The sequence below is a fragment of the Porites lutea genome, chromosome 3, assembly GCF_958299795.1.
Source record: "Porites lutea chromosome 3, jaPorLute2.1, whole genome shotgun sequence".
NCBI lineage: Eukaryota > Metazoa > Cnidaria > Anthozoa > Scleractinia > Poritidae > Porites > Porites lutea.
Window position 1 is genome coordinate 285,995 of NC_133203.1, and position 16,506 is coordinate 302,500.

General features: G+C 38.6%; 1 protein-coding gene and 1 pseudogene across 1 annotated transcript; both read left to right on the top strand.

Moving 5' to 3' along the window:
- Window positions 1-1,260: 1,260 nt before the first annotated feature.
- Window positions 1,261-9,692, top strand: LOC140930024 (uncharacterized; annotated as a pseudogene).
- A 187-nt stretch (window positions 9,693-9,879) lies between these two features.
- On the top strand, window positions 9,880-16,160 carry LOC140930090 (tyrosine kinase receptor Cad96Ca-like). Its single transcript, XM_073379751.1, has 9 exons — window positions 9,880-10,289; window positions 10,548-10,658; window positions 11,543-11,733; window positions 12,814-12,936; window positions 13,158-13,228; window positions 13,536-13,576; window positions 13,959-14,055; window positions 14,370-14,469; window positions 15,250-16,160. The coding sequence occupies exons 1-9, from the start codon at window positions 10,127-10,129 to the stop codon at window positions 15,316-15,318; spliced, it is 966 nt and encodes a 321-aa protein (XP_073235852.1). The 5' UTR covers window positions 9,880-10,126; the 3' UTR covers window positions 15,319-16,160.
- Window positions 16,161-16,506: the final 346 nt, after the last annotated feature.

Genomic DNA, 16,506 nt, shown 5'->3' on the forward strand with positions numbered 1-16,506 from the left:
GTCATAAATAGGGTAGGGAAAATCGCAGATTTTGGTCATAAATAGGGTAAGGGTTTTGGGAAGCGGGCCGCACACCCCTACCCAATTTTTCTGCGAGTACCCCCCCCCCGGGCAAAAGACTCCCTCTTTTAAGTCTTGACAAAGCTGATTCTCTTAGAGAAACAATCTCTTTCTCGTTTGTCAATGTGTTTCATTTGTTGTACACCGCCCTCAGTTAAGTTGCTGTGAGATTAATACAGTTAGCTTCTTGCTTAAAAACCATTTACAAAGTTGCTCTAAAAAGGGGGCCAGGACGACGTCCTTTTATTGGATTTCCTGTTGCTCGGTCTTTTATGTAATAAACACGGGGTAACAGAAACCTAATTACTTATTATCATGTTTATTTTTGGCCCTAAAAACGTGTGATTTAATTCGCTGATAACAAAAGAAACCACCAGCTAAACTATCCTCCACCTGAAGTTACGGATGCGGAACGTAACCTTCAAGATTATGCTCATAGAAAATCCAGCTTCCGAAAACGGCAGTGTTTTGAAATAAATCCATGTTTTTATTTAACTGGTATATCCTGGGTTTTGCAGTTACAGGCTGTGTTTTGGACGCATTGATTGTCTCTTCTCATGATCGAGGTCTTTTCCCGTATTGTCTAATATAATTTTGTTGGAATTGTAATAGATTTACTTTTTTGTTCTTCTGCTTTAGTTTCAGGGATTCATCTTGTTGACGTCTCCACTCTCGCCCGAAGTTATTACAAGAAAGAAGATGAGAGGAGTTTGGCTTTTTCTTCTGATAATTACCCCTATTCCAGTCATGGGACAGTTCATATTACCTTTCCTTTATATGCCGCTTAAGCGCATATTTACTGGTAGTTTTGGGCCGCCAGAAAAATACGACAAAGTTACTACACATCACGTGAAGACTGAAAAAAGCTGGACTTTAGATTTCACATACTCTGAAAACCTAAACGAAATTAAAATTGCAGTTTTTTCATTTGCTGCTTCTTCATCATTCACCGCTGCAGACTTAGAAAACCTTGATTACTATTGGTCTTATAGTGTTCCTTTTAACGAGTTGGACAGCAACTACTCTGATCCTTCAATTGCTGCAACAAAGACACCAGCTGACTATCAAAAAGAACTTTTGACATTTGTCAGTCACAAATTCGTTTTTGACCTAGACAAAGTGGCGTCTATTCTAGGAATTCCAACCATAAATCTGTCGAGTTCTTTCGACCCGGCCAACTGGGAGACCGTTGTTCATGCGATGGTTAGTGAGAGTTCCTCTGCATTTTCCAAACTTCTTGAACTTCCCACTGTAAATGCCTTGGCAGAATTGATGGACATGGAAGTGCAAGGTTTTCTTAACGTAAACCTTAGTAAATTCGAAGAAATGGTGTTTCCTTTCCTCCCCAAGTAGGCGATACTTGACAAGAACAGTACTTCTTCTCTCATTGACTCCTCTAGGATCTTGCCCAGAGAATCCTACAATGATGTGACTTTGACAAGGATACTGGAACACCACGAGAATATATCACTTTCCACCAGAGAATTCGGCATTCTGTACAATCTCACAAGAGAGCAAGTCAAGGCAATAGGCAGGTCTACATTCTATCAAATCTTACGCCTGTGTGGTATTTCAACAGAAACTCTTTTGAGCATCACCTTGCCTCAGGTCTCGTGGAAGGTTGTTGGATCTCTGTACACATCGCCGCCATGTCCTGTTTTGATCAGCATTAAAGGAAAATCCATTGCGTCGTTCAAAAGCAGTGTTAACACGCTAAACGCAAGTGTGCTGGAAATCCTCACAGACGTGTCGAATCTTACATGGCGTCAAGTCTATGAGTCTGTGAATGTATCTCTACCAGATTGGGAGTTTCTGGATTCCGTAACGTTGCCGGAGCTGTCAGAAATCGGTGAAGTTCCCCTGGAAACGTTGCTCAACGACTCTGTTAGTGAGGCAGTGGTTCTTCTTTTGAAGCTGCGAGCAGATGGGTCTCTCAATAACAAGACTGAAACCCATCGTTTATTCATTAAAACTCTTCTTAGAGAAAAATTCAACCTCTCGTTAAGTGACGTAGCAAACCTGACTGCTTTAAGTGAAGTGTTCCTTCAAGGTGCCCCATCTCCATCGCTTTTCAGACGATTTCTGAACGCAACCATCGCAAACTTTAGATTGAATTTAAATGATATCGTTTTCTCTTTGCAATTGTCTGAAGAAACACTCTATAACCTACCAAGACAAGAATGGAGAAGTGTAATTGCTACCATTGTTGATTCCGTTGTGCAATCCGAGGCTAGCGATCTTCAGATATCAACGGAAAACTTATTGACATTTTTGGGTGTCCAATCTGTGGAACTGTCGATTGCAAAGTTAAAGGAGCTGATAGAAAATCAAATCTTAGACGCTAAACGCCACAAGACAAAGTTTGAAACCGCGCCTATAATCATGTATTTGTCTCAGAATGCTGTCTCTGACGATGCCTATCTTAATTCATTTGTTCTCTCTCTGGTGTTGTCAACAAGTGGATTTAGTTCTAATGAACTCAAACTGTTATATGGATATAATTTACATCAACTTTTTATCCTTCAATCCTTGCGTATCAATGATTTGCCACTTTATTGTACCCTCAACACGTCACTGTCAAGCACAAAACACCGTTAAACATTACCGCTGAACTCGTTGGGACTAGGGAAGCCGCACCCGTGTGTACAAGTACGAATTTTTATGTCTCAGCCCGAACCAAAAACATGTCTCAGTTGAAGTCTGAATTCAGCCTTTTCACGATATCTAGCGTTTCTTTTGTGACTCTTGTTGAGAAGGTGACAGGTCTTCCATGGCGACGAAACGTTTGGGCCTTTGAATTAAAGATGGAAGACTGGACGGCACTGTACGTTCTAAACGAAGACTCGTACAAGGAAGTCACTTCTAGTTTACAGTTAGATCCATACCTATCGACGGCCTTTCTGCAAATACTCAATAAATCAGTAGAGCTAAAGGACGCGGGCAATGTAGATATCCGGACCAAGATAGCTGAACACCGGAACGGTACTCTGAATTTTCTTTATGATCTGTTTAATACGAATGAAGCAGAGCTGATGCATTTTTGGAGGAAATCTAAAGCGCAGTATGATCTGCTGTTTCCTATTGAAGTGTTTGCGTTAACGATACAGTACTTAGTTGACAAATTCAATGTGTCCGTTAGCAGGATCGAAGGGTCATTAGATTTGAATCCTGGGGAACTTGAAAAGCTTTCTCCTACTGAGTGGCGCGAGATGATACCATTTGTAAAGAACGAGATCATTCGAAGTGGTCAGCATCAGCTGGGCGTAACGATAAAAAATTTCGCTCAACTCTTGCACGAGATACCTGAGAACCTTCAGAACTTATCGCTTGCGCAACTTGAATCAAAATGGGACAGTATGTTTTCCAGGCTACTCAGAGGTAAGGAAGCTATTGAGATGGAAACACTACTGCAGATTATAACGGCTATTGGGATAACGAGTGGCTCATTAGACGAGGTTACTTTCTTAGAATTTATCGAAGAAAGGATCAACATCACTACATCAGAAGTTCTACTACTGTACAACTACAGTTCTATCGGAATTGACGTTTTAGGCAACTACACAATTTTGGAAACTCGAGGATTTTGTAACCTGTCTGAAGGCAATTTCCTAAGTAAGCGGCCCCAAGATTTTATAGAGTCATTACTTGGGCTCGACAACGAGATGTCATGTAGAAAGATAGCACTAGTTGTTGCTGCATCGACTTTGACTGTGAACGATTTGGCAGCCAAATTCAGCTTTGAAGTGGCAGACAATGTCAGCTTGCTAACGATGTTTGAAGATCTATTCAAGCTTCCGTGGCCGAAGATTGCATGGGCGGTAAATGCGTCTTTACCAGATTGGCCCATTTTAGGTGCGATAAATTTAAATGATGTCGGTCAGCTGGTGTCGAAAACCATAGCAGTAATGAAAAGTCAGGAGTCATTCAGAGAAATAACGATGCAGCTGTTAAGTCTCTCCAAAAACTCATACTCGCAGTTGTTAAATGAATATCGGGCAAAGATCGTTAGTGAAGCGGGCGAACTCTTCAGCGTCAACTCCTCCCGAATATGTGATAACTGTGACATAGTGGACATTTTATGGAATTCCCTCAGACAACTTAATCAGCTCATCGACTTCGACCCTCAGATGCTTCCGAATCAGCTTAATGTCTCCCCTTATGAGTTTAACCTAACTGTTCCGTCTCATTGGTCTGTAATGGTACAGCACATAGTGAGGGATGCCTACTTAAGGGCCACTGTAGCTCTTGGTATGGATCGCGATCGATTGTCAAGTTTTTTGCGAACCTCAACTGAGATTGTAGAAAATATGACATTACACCAATACCAAGCTGTTTTTACTCAGTCTATCCAACCCTTGATCGTCGCCAAAACTGCTTTGAACAATTCTCCGTTGTTAGACCTTGTTGCGGCTAAAGGCTTGAATTTGTCAGCTCTGTACAATGAAAGTATATTCAATGTCATCGATGCAATACTCAACATATCTGCACAGAATGCTTCATTCATTTTCAACTGGACTACTGAACAGCAGGCCAAGTTGAAGAACTACACACTAGATGATTTATCCTACTACAAGGGAGTATCCCTTCAGGACCTCGGTAGTGAAAGACCGCTTTCTTTAGTCGAATTTACTATACGACAATCATTTACCCCACGTACACCACCAACACTTTTCCCGTGCAAAAGAGGAACAGTCAGGTCGGGAAATGACCCAAATTGCTCAGGTAACACACCCTTTTGTGTTTTTATCTGAACTAGAAAATTACAACATATTCCAATCTCACGTGCCGCAGAGGACTAAGGCTAGCAGATGTACTCTCCAAACGTCATGACATCTGTGACTTAGATTTGATGATCAATACGCGTTTTTTCAAAGTTTCACTCCAACACGCTAAATTCTGTGTTTACCTCCAGCGTGAAACTTCACGTTAAAATATTTCACTTGGCGGTCGTTCAGTGACGCCAAACCAATGAACCAAAAAGTGAGTTGCACGTGCAATGTTTTTCTTTTGCTTTTTTGATGTTTTCGTTGTCGGCTTCCTCGTGGTTGCTTAAGCACATAATTTTTGATGGAAAAAGGTTGGACTACAACCAGAGAGATTAAAAGTTATGAACTTAGTTAACCCATATCTAATTTGCCTTCTAAATACGCAGATGTAGATGAATGTGCTACGAAACAATGCGGTGATGACAGCTTGTGCCAGAACTACCATGGTGGATACGATTGTGAATGCAATGCCATTGGTTACTATAAAGTCAATAACAAAGGAGAGTGTAAACGTGAGGTTTTTTTGCAAAAACACAAAAGATAGGTGGAGGATTCCTAAAAGATAGATTGCAAAAAGTGCTTTTTGCTTTATTCTGAATCTTTTAAATCTGGGGAACGTATCAGTGGAAAAAACATTTTATGACTGTTTAAAAAATGCAACCGCTTTTCATTAATTTAAGTTCTCAGTATTGTTACAGCAGTTTTATAGTTAAGTCTCCATACCGCGAGATTCTAAACTCGATATCTTTGCACTTACAGAGTCGCTAGGTGTGAAACACCAGATAGAAGATACGTTGTTTCCATGCGCTCTATTATTATTATTGACGTTATCTGCATACGCTGTATTCGTTTTCAAAAAATTGCAGAGATCAGTTTCCATGTTGTGAATGAAAATCAGGATCGCGCTCTTACGCCATTCAGTGAAGGGCGGAAGAGATTGTTAAATGGCTTTGGAGTTGCCTCTGCAGGGATTAATATCTTTAACTGAGTAGTAACGGAAGTGTACATTTGAGTGCTTTCTTTGTAATCCTGAAAGCCCGTTTATTTGCTTTAAATAGGATAGGCCACAATGCTCGGACAACTCTTAATTGGATGTTTTGCCTTTCTCTTCAGCCAGCAAGACTTTTGCAGGTAAAATAACCATTGAAAACTTGGTATATAAATCAAGTTACAAGATAAAATCAGCTGGAGATTTCTATGATTTAAAGGAAATGTTCGAAGAAACGGTAAGCTGCAGATAAGTTCCAAAGTAACGTTTCTTTTGTTGCCTTTTCTCCATAACACCTAAAGAAGAACTTCTAATCGCCTGGAAATAGCGATTTTTTTGCGATCCTCTCCACGTTATTGATTAAACGTTTAAGACCTTGCAGTTAATTCTGAGGGGCAAAGTTCCATTCCTTTGCCAGTTCGTAGTAACTTTAACTTTATTAGTTATTTAGTTTCATAAAGTAGGCTCAAAATTAATGAAAAATATTTATACGATGGATGCCGTATCCAGAGGATTATATTGCAAAACTCAGTCGATAGAAAGCCAGGATGCGCCGCAAAATAACCTCAGCTGAAAGTTACATAACAGGTTGATAGATTACAACTAAAAATTGCAATTATTGTCCATTTTAAGAAACGGTTGAATCCAGCCACTTATAATAAATGAAAACGAAAGAAATTCAGTTAGCGATGTAAATGCATAACACGGTCAAATGTCAGTTAAAGTTTCGAGGGTGTTTCAGTCTCCTTATTGTATAATGTGTTTGTGTGCATGTTCGTTGATCCCTATGTAATTTTAGGTGAATGGAAAATTCAAAGAATCTTCAGTCAGGCAATACTACTATGGATGTCGTGTCCAGGATTTTAGGTAACGTAGTTTATGCTTTTACACGTGGAGATTACCAACCGTTTTTTTTTTATAACGACGAGTACTTGAAAGAGCTTGTCTGATCCAGCTAACGTTAAAGAGAAGTTGTAGGTTTTAATGAATCAACAGGAAACTGGTTGACCTCCTTTAGAACATATTAGCGGAGGACTTTACTTAACGAAAAGGTGTTGTCTCTGCGTAGGAAATTTGAATTTCTTTTGACCGTCTCTTTCGGAGTATTTGAAGACCTTGCTATATGAAAACCGTATCACTTTTTTGTGACTGATCTGACTTTTTTGTTTACAGTAACGGAAGTGTTGTTGTAGATTTCTTGATCTACACGAGTCGTGACTTCACTGGCACGTTACAGGATTTACAGGACGCGCTTGCAAGTGTTGTAAACAATTCATTCCTTGGTCCTTTTGAAGTCTCTGCTACAAAGATTTCAGGTAGGTTCGTTTCATGCTATCGGTAACTAAGCCGTTTTTTGTTTGAAAATATACTTAATTGCAATAACAATTTTATCAAAAAAGAACAATGAAAAAAAAAGAAAATTCAAAAGCCTAAAAAAAGTGCTCAAATATTAACTGTTTCTAAAAATGACTTGCACAACCAAAACAACTCAACCTTGTCCCCAGGTCTTCTAGGTTAACCGTGCATTAACCTGCAAGAACGCTGCATTTTTGACGTCTTTTCCTCGTTAAACACAAGATTTTTCCAAATTTGGTCATCAGTAACTGGTTATGGTGAATTATGCCTGTGCTTTTAGCCAATCAGAATCGGGGAAATATTTTGAATGAATAATAACGATGGTTAATAGGTGAATCTGGAGACGCCAGTATTGCTTTTCGAAATTCCTTGCACTGCTAAAGCCATGAATTGGTTAAGCCAAGCTTCTTAATCTCTCTGTGTTTTTCTAATATTTTCCATTTTATATGACAATGTCATTGCACGTTGGTGTATGCCTGGAAATTGTACTATGTCCATTGCACAATTTTGTTTCGTATCGTCTTGAACTTCAAGAATATTTCTTTCCAGAGCAAATGGCTAACCGTTATTTAATCTGTCTTTATGTGTAGTTGATGATTTTGACGAGTGTAGAACTCACCAAGATAACTGCGCACAGCATGCCACCTGCATTAACAAAGATGGATCGTTTGAATGCCAATGTAATGATGGTTACGACGGTGATGGTCTTACCTGTGAAGGTAACTTACGCTCACCTATGTTCTGTTTTACTTAGTTTGGAAAGAAACATTTGATAAGTAGCTGGTCAGTAGCTATCGATCAGTGAGTGGTCATACACTTCAGCTTATATAACTTAATCCTTAAAGCGTTCACTTTAAGACCCCTTTAAAGTGTTCTCTTTAGGACCCCTTTAAAGTGTTCACTAGGGAACTCCTTAAAGTGTTCACTTTAGGAGTTTCTCTGACTTTGCAGCAATGCTACCCTCATCCATAAAACCATTCACGAAATGTGAATCGTTCATGCTTTAAAGGCCAGTCAGTTAGTACCAAGATACGATTAATACGACAATAATCATTAAAAAAGTAACTTATAAGGAAATGGTTACATGTGAATCATTCCCATGTAACTCGTTAGCGTGACAGTGTTGTTAAATATTTCTTTGAGGTTTCTTCAAACCAACAGGAAGCCAAACAGCAGGTTAGTTGCTGTTACTCATGAAAGCGGAAAGAAAACCATGATTGAACTTCACTTGTTCTGACATGCATTAGTGCCATAATTCATTTGCTTCGTTTGCAATATATTACAATCCAGAATGTTCACAGGCAATTGGACACTATCTTCTGTATCTTCCCTTTCTACTTGTGGCTTTATGATAGTGCATCTGTATCTGTCGCTGCGCTATTGCTTACAACTAAAAGCAAACATTTTGTTTTAGGTTCCTCGTGTGGTAATCAAAAGGAAATTCTTCATGCTGTTTATATCACCATCATCTGTCTTTTGTTAATAAGTAATCTTATTCTGATATTCGTCGTCTGCCGAATGCGCACCCGTTCAGGTAAGTGCATGGGTTTTTATGCTAAAAGCATTGGTCTTTCTTCTAATTCTCTATCGAATTCTCCATGGTGACTCAACATCCTGACAGGGGATGATACCGGTCTAAAGTCCCAGTTGGTATAAGCCCAGATTGTTTTGCGAGTCGTTAAGATTTTTTTAATTCTTAGAACATCGTCTCGATTTAATACTGGATTTTAGAGGCTTTTTCCAATTTTCGTTAAACTATAATAGACCAGATCCTGCTGCAGAGAGATTTCGTTCGTAATTTCGTATGTTACCTTATCACCATGGTTATTACAAAGAAAACGACAAGCTGGATGTAGTAGACGTTAATGTGGTGACTAAAGATATCAGCGCCCTGTATTTTGTATTGAGCCCCAGAGATATATCAATAATTAGCTGTTAAAGTGTTTAAAAACTTAACAATACTGAAAATATTTTTGTTTCAGAAAAGTTACGGGGGAAAAAGTAAGTAACGTCCCTTATTATTTTCCTTATAGTTTCTCGGATTTATCGCCTCTACGTAAATATAGAATGATAATGTATGCGCTTTTTCAGCAAAAACTTGTCTACGAAGAATCATTACCACAGTCACTGACGCTACAATTTGCAGTAAACCAGGTTACTTACCGCTGTTTACCTTACCGTGGGATGTAAGGTTCTAATTATGTTTCCAGAAATGTTAGGATGCAAAAGAAAACTTGAGTCTTAACACCTATCATCTACCAACATCTACCATTCCCTTCGTCACACGTACCACCAGTATAGGCCTGGGGTGTTCAACTTCAATCTCAGCAAAGATTGTTTATAATATTGCAGATCGAGAAAGCTTGATAGCGTCTCGCTGGCACAAATTTTAGACTAAACGTTTTAAGTACTATTTACTTTCTTGCCAACAGAAATTGTCCAAGATGCGGAGATTTTATAGCAATGGCAAGTTAATAAGTTATTCCTAAGAGTATTTATCCACTAGGTATGGAACTTTAGGCGCGATGAAATGAACCATTGGCCAGTTCCCAGGGTGGGTTGGGTGGAGGGGGGATTGAAAAACCGCTGTCGTTTTGCCTTGTCACGCTCTATATTTTAACCCCAGACGCGCCTACGCCTAAAGTTAGGTCATGAAATAGGCCCAAGCATACGACATTTGCCATTATATTATCATATTTAGAACAAAGAGTTCCACAGCGTATTAATTCATTTCATTTCATTCAATCATTTGTTTCTTTAATTGTATGGTTACTTACTGGCCTCTTTAAAAAAGGCAGTTTACAGTTTAGCGTTGTTGTTTTACTGCTGAATCTTGCCTTACTATGTTCGACAATAGAATCCCATTGCTGTTAAAGTAGAGGCTGATACACAATCCTTCGATGTGGAGCGAACGTTTGAAGCCGCTACCTTTGCATCCACAGCAAGTGCAGATTACATGCCACTGCATCCATCAACGAGAAGCTGGGAGATCAGTCGCAGACAGGTCAACATAATTACAGTCATTGGCAAAGGAGCTTTTTCACAAGTTGCCAAAGCGACAGTAAACAACTTGCGTGGAAGCCAGGATAACTTGACAGTAGCAGTAAAAATGCTTAAAGGTGTGGTGTAATTCAGTGTACTATGACTAAAAAAGGGGATTTGGCTAAGGTTAAGTCCAAAGGTAGGTCAATACACTATGCTTAAAAGGACATCTCGTTCAGTTCAATGGTTTCGATACAAACAAAGCAAAAAAGACCAAGCGGACAGAGAACACCGCAAAAAGCTCACTGCATTAAAACGATTACCGCAATAATAAAAGTAATGGTAAAAAATTGAGAATTTTTTACCACTACTTCTACCATTACTATTCTTTTTAGCAAATGCTCCAGCTTCAGATAAAAAGGACCTCCTGTCAGAACTTGACTTGATGAAAAAACTAAAACCTCATCCCCACGTGATCAGGCTGTTGGGCTGCGTCACAGAAACCGGTAAGGGATGTGTGAAGGGAGTAACGTTTCAGTTTCTTGAAATTTGTGGCATACAAGTTTTCCTCGTGATGACTATACTGCCATTGATTCGAATAATAGAGCGTTTTCACTAATATGGCTAGAAGTTATCGGTGCACGTTAATCGGAATAAAAGCAAACGTTTGCATACCAAAAGTATTCAAGTATTCCCACAGAACTAGGATGGTACACCAACGTGGCCGCCGTTCCATTGGTTTGGAATACAAATATGTTCTCCGTGATGTATGCCACCTGGAACAATTTAATAGGCAGAAAATATTAGAATGGATATATCACTGAGTTGAACAAAGTCAAACAAAGAGAACTAATTCCAAAAGTTTAAGTAGATAACTTAAATAGCTTTCTTATAAACTAATAGAAATGTCAGCAAATTGATTTCCAAATGAACATATGACTTGCTACATTTTTAAAGTATGTTTGAAAGAAATATTGCAAGGTTTCAAAGAAAATGAAATAATATTGCGATCAAACCCAGTTTAAATTTATAAGGACACTGAGGGGACCATAGAAAGTGTCCGTATTAGCTGAGAGCTTTCTTTCCCCAGGGACAAAGAAAACTGTCCGTAATAGTGAAGTGTCTGTAAAGCGGGGTTTCAGGGCTTTTTTGTTTTCGGCCTTCGTTTCTGTTTCCTAAATTTTATCAAAACTGCGATGATCATACCTCCAGTTAGATTTTGTTTTGTCGCAGTTCAATTAATCGTCATTGAAGGGTACTACTTCATTCTATGTCCCTTCGTGCGAACAAAATCATTAATATTTGCTCGGAGTGTAAATCGGAGAATTTTCTAATGATATGCAGTGGGAACTCACGTTTGAAGATTTTCTTATTATATTGGTTACCATAGAGCCGTTGTTGGTTTTAATTGAGTATGTCCCGTACGGTGACCTACTGGGCTTCTTGAGGAAGAGTCGAGGACTGAACGACACGTACTTTAAGGACCCGGATATGAAGCCGCAGACCAATCTTACAGCAGAACAGTTAATGAAATTCGCTTGGCAGGTCGCAGATGGAATGTGCTACTTATCCTCAAAAAAGGTTTGCTTTAAATGTGATTTAAACTAGAAGTAATGATTTGGAATTGAGAACTGATATTGGAACTGAAAGATATTATTAACATTTATCTACAAGATAAACCTTTATGAAACATAAGATTGAACACTCAAGGCCTAGAAGCTTAAGTGTTAGTCTTACAAACCTTGCCCAATTGCAAACAAAACATATGCTTAAATAATAAATATCACGTAATGAATATATAAATTCCAAATAAATCTACTGAAAAAGTTACATAAACGATGTTGTCCAGAGATACCTACCCTGTAAGGGTCCGAACTCGTTGTGTGAGTTTGTGAGCAGCAGCTCATGTGGCCATTGGAACCATTCTTTTCTGAACAAGCTGAGCGAGGTGCTCCACTTGCGTTCCTCGTCATATGCAGTATATTGTGTGAGAGGTGTAATAGGAGCAGTCCTTGCCATACCCATAAAAGAGACTGCTCTATTCGGCGAGTATGAAAGAAACAGAGAGTTTCGAAGGCGAACAAGGAGGTGCAATCTCACGACATCTCGCATTAGGTACCATGGGGAACTTACATCAGGTGCAGCGCAATCAGGAGGATCTTTGTCTTGCTAATAACTTTCTCTAGCAATGACCTTTCTTCACGGTTACTCAAAATAGAACAAAGAAAGTACCATCGCATCTTTTTCCCTCAAATTAGTACAAAATGGTTTCCCTTATCGTCTCTAGCAACTACAAATTTTAAATTCAGGGTGTGGTTGATAGGATTCCTTTTTTCTATATCAATCGATTGTCTTCAACTAACTGTCATGATATCTGGCCTCTTCAGATGAGCCCGGTTGCCAGGACCAATTTCGCCTTGGGTTTAAAAGTGAAATTTAACCCCGGTTTCCAAAATCCTGGTTGGAAAAACCGCTCGCGAGATCTGGGAAACCAAGCCAGTCCACCCTCTCATATGAACACATTGAAGTTAGAGGTAAATAAGCCAGATCTTGGAAACCGGGCTCATGTGAGGAGGCCCTAAGCACAGCGTTAAAAAGAATATTATTTTTATCGTGATCCGATTTTTGAAAAAGCCCTTATAAAAATTTTTTGTAACGTAGATTATCCATCGTGACTTGGCCGCAAGAAATGTTCTGGTAGGTGAAGGAGAGAAATGTAAGGTGACAGATTTTGGAATGGCAAGGGATGTGCATCAAGAAGACATCTACAGCAAAACGAGTCGCGTGAGTTCAACTAAGCGCACCGTTTAATTTTAAATCATGTCAGGTTTTATCACAAAATTGCGTGGGATCTGTAGTCAGGGGTTCAAATTGCTACTTTAAAACCTCGAATATCGGCGTTTAAAAAGTTGCTGAGAAGGTAAAAACAATCAAAACATCGGCATAAGGGCGAAAATTACATTTAAAAAAAATTCTAATTGATTCTAATTTGATTGTTTTCGAAGGGGCGTCTGCCAGTGAAATGGACTGCTTATGAATCGTTGATGTATGGAACATATACTACAAAGAGTGATATGTAAGTATTTTTTGTATTAAAGTTAACATTTTTTTCACGTTAAGCATGTAGAATGTTGTCTTTTCCGATGAGTCACAAGGCTTTCGTCCGTCTCTTTTATGCCTAAAAAGGAAAGAATGTTACGTTCAATAATTAAACTTCAACGATAATTATCTCAACAAAATGAAAAAGATTTCTGTTGTGCTGCTTGTGCAGGTGGTACTCTACAAGTTCAAAGGTGACTGGAGCTTTTAGAAAGCCGGTGCACGCGGCTTCTCTTCATCATTTTAGTTAGTTATTTCTGCTGAAGCTGATTGTTTTGTTCTAGCTGGAGTTACGGCGTCGTACTTTACGAGATTGTTACTGTTGGTGAGTTGGGAAAATTGTTCATTCTGATATTTTGTTGTGTACTCTATTTTTCCTTGTTTTTCATGGTTCGTAATAGATAGAACAGATACAAAACGCAACAAAAGCAAAACTCCATGTACCTTAATTTCAATAATCATATCGGAATGATTGAGCAAACAAACAAACAATGCTTGATCAGTTTTTATCATTTTTTAAAATAATATTGTGTACTGCTCTTATAAGGAACAAAACATTCTAAAACTCAGAGCAAAGGTTTACCAATTCGAATTAATATTAATTTTGTTCAAATCGCGTAAACTTCCCTTATATGTTTTCGCTAGTACAGGAAAACATTTCTTTCCGTTATGTACTCTTCTTGCTAGTATAGCTTCATGTCTTCCAGGTGGATCTCCATATCCGGATATAAATGCCCGTAAAATAACCCAGAAACTTCAGGAAGGATACAGAATGCCAAAACCAAGACACGTTGAGATTAATCTGTGAGTTGTAATACGAGTAGGGAAAAGAAAGTTCTAAGAAATTAAAAAAATGATGAGTACGGATTCAGTTCTAAAAATCAGTAGTCATGCTAAGACTGTTAGGTTTCCGTAACTGTTCCTGCGTATTCAGATCCTCAGGAATTAGTGGGGGCCCCGCTCATCCAGAGACTAAAATTAGAGGGGGACCGGCCTCGTCAAAACTATTTATCGGTCCTCTAGAGGGGGTTAAATTCGACTAAAAATAAGCGGGGTCCAGGCCCCTCCCCTAGTTCGGCTAGTGATGTAGTGATGAATAATATGTTTTTCTCGATTAGCTATCAGATTATGCTTGACTGTTGGAGGGAAAACCCAGTGGATCGTCCTACGTTTGAAAGACTGAGGAACACAATGAAGGAGATGGAGGGAAATCATAAGGTAAGAAGAGTAAGAGAAACAATCATGGATACGGAAGGTTCATTTAGGGAAGAAGCTAATGATTATTCAAGGGCTGAAGCTGAGAGGAGTGTGTAGCACCTCCCTCCCGCCCTGGTATCCCAGTATGAGAGACTGATTAAATATTAAATTGGTCACTGCACTTATAGAGTACTTATAGAGTTCGCCCCGGGGCGAAAAAACAAACAAACATTCCTCTTGGTTTCCTCAGAAGCAGTTTACTTTAAAACATTTATCCATTACACCACATGCCTTACTGACCAAGCCACTACAAACCGCCCGTCGACCTGGTTAGCTCATTTGGTTGAGTATCAGACTTTACAAGGCATATATAGGGTCCTAAAATAACTGATGAGAAGGTGTTTACATTGTTTACATTATGTAATTAAATATTTTGATCTCGATCTCTCTCAAGCAGGATTACCACGGAAAAAATGTAGACCTCTCAGTTTTTCTTTTCAGTTGATCTGAATCGGTAGAATTTTTAAAAACTACTAGGTATGTAACAAAACGTTTGATATCATAGTGACCACTTCTTGTGTGTCGCCGTCCTTAGTCTTGGGTTGATAATCTGAAGGGAGAGATTCCAAGATGGGGATAACTTGTCTGTCATCCTTCAGTAATCATAAAAGTTGCCTGTAAGCTACGTTTGAGTCGTAGGTGAAATGAATTGTTTTTGAGCTCGAATGTGACTGAAAAAAAATCCCACCATCTCGTGCCTTTTACGTTTTTGCATTTCTTTTACTGTTTTCATTTTTTCAGACTTATGTCAACCTGAAACAATATGACCACAGCCTTTACGCTAATGTTAACGACTTGAAAGCTATGTGACTGTACAGCTGGTACTGGGCCGAAGGATCGTATCACAGACTGACGAATCAACCTAAATTTTGTCTATTATTACTATTACTATTATTATTATTGTTACTATTATTATTATTATTATTATTAGTAGTAGTAGTAGTAGTAGTAGTAGTAGTAGTAGTAGTAGTAGTAGTAGTAGTAGTAGTAGTAGTAGTAGTAGTAGCAGTAGCAGTAGCAGTAGCACTAGCAGTAGCAGTAGCAGTAGCAGTAGCAGTAGCAGTAGCAGTAGCAGTAGCAGTAGCAGTAGCAGTAGCAGTAGCAGTAGTATAGTACTACCCACAAAAGGTTTGTAATTTTAATTCCCATGTAGGTATTTCAAATTAAGCTGAAATACCACTGCTCTAAGCCAATCAAATTGCAGAAATTCCTCATGTAGTAGTATAACTATTATTATTGTTATTATTGGTAGTAGTAGTTGTGAATAATAGTAAACGTAGTGCATTAGTATTATTGTTATTATTTTTGCATCACTCTTCACGTTGAAACAAAGGGAAGACCACGATGTGAAGCAAAACAACCGAAACACAATTTTAATAGCTTTCATTTTTTAAATATCGTATACCCTAAACAGTAAGGTAAATAGGATTCACGTGCATGGCTTTATTGGCTTGTGTTCGTCGGTTGTCCAAAGAAAGTCCAGTGTCCATTCATAGCGTGCCGTAAAAAAAAATTAAAAAAATAAAAAAACATTGCTGTAATATTGCAGAAACTACATGACTTGTCTACTAAACCCAGAATGAAACCCTGAATATATTAAAGGAAGTGTTCCGCGTGACTTAAATTTGAATAAATTTTTACATATCTTGCCATTGTAGTTGTATTACTGGATTCATGCTACCAGAGAGTTAGTTTTCAAAATTAAAACAAACTATTGAACGTTATTGATGTGGATTATCGCTCAATGCTAGCGAGTAACAGAACATTGAAAGCAGGTACTTGGCATCTGCATGTTACTCAAATGAGAAGAGTCCAATTCAGTCGGTAATCATAGATACAAGTGATCCTAAACAGAACAGCGTTCGTCCAACTTCTTTAATCACGAGTAACTATATGATTACAGACCCAACTGGACTACACAAGGTTCTGTGACCAATTAATCATGACTATAACAAAATTTAAGATGTGATTTTGAGATTCTATTTGATTTTGTGTATA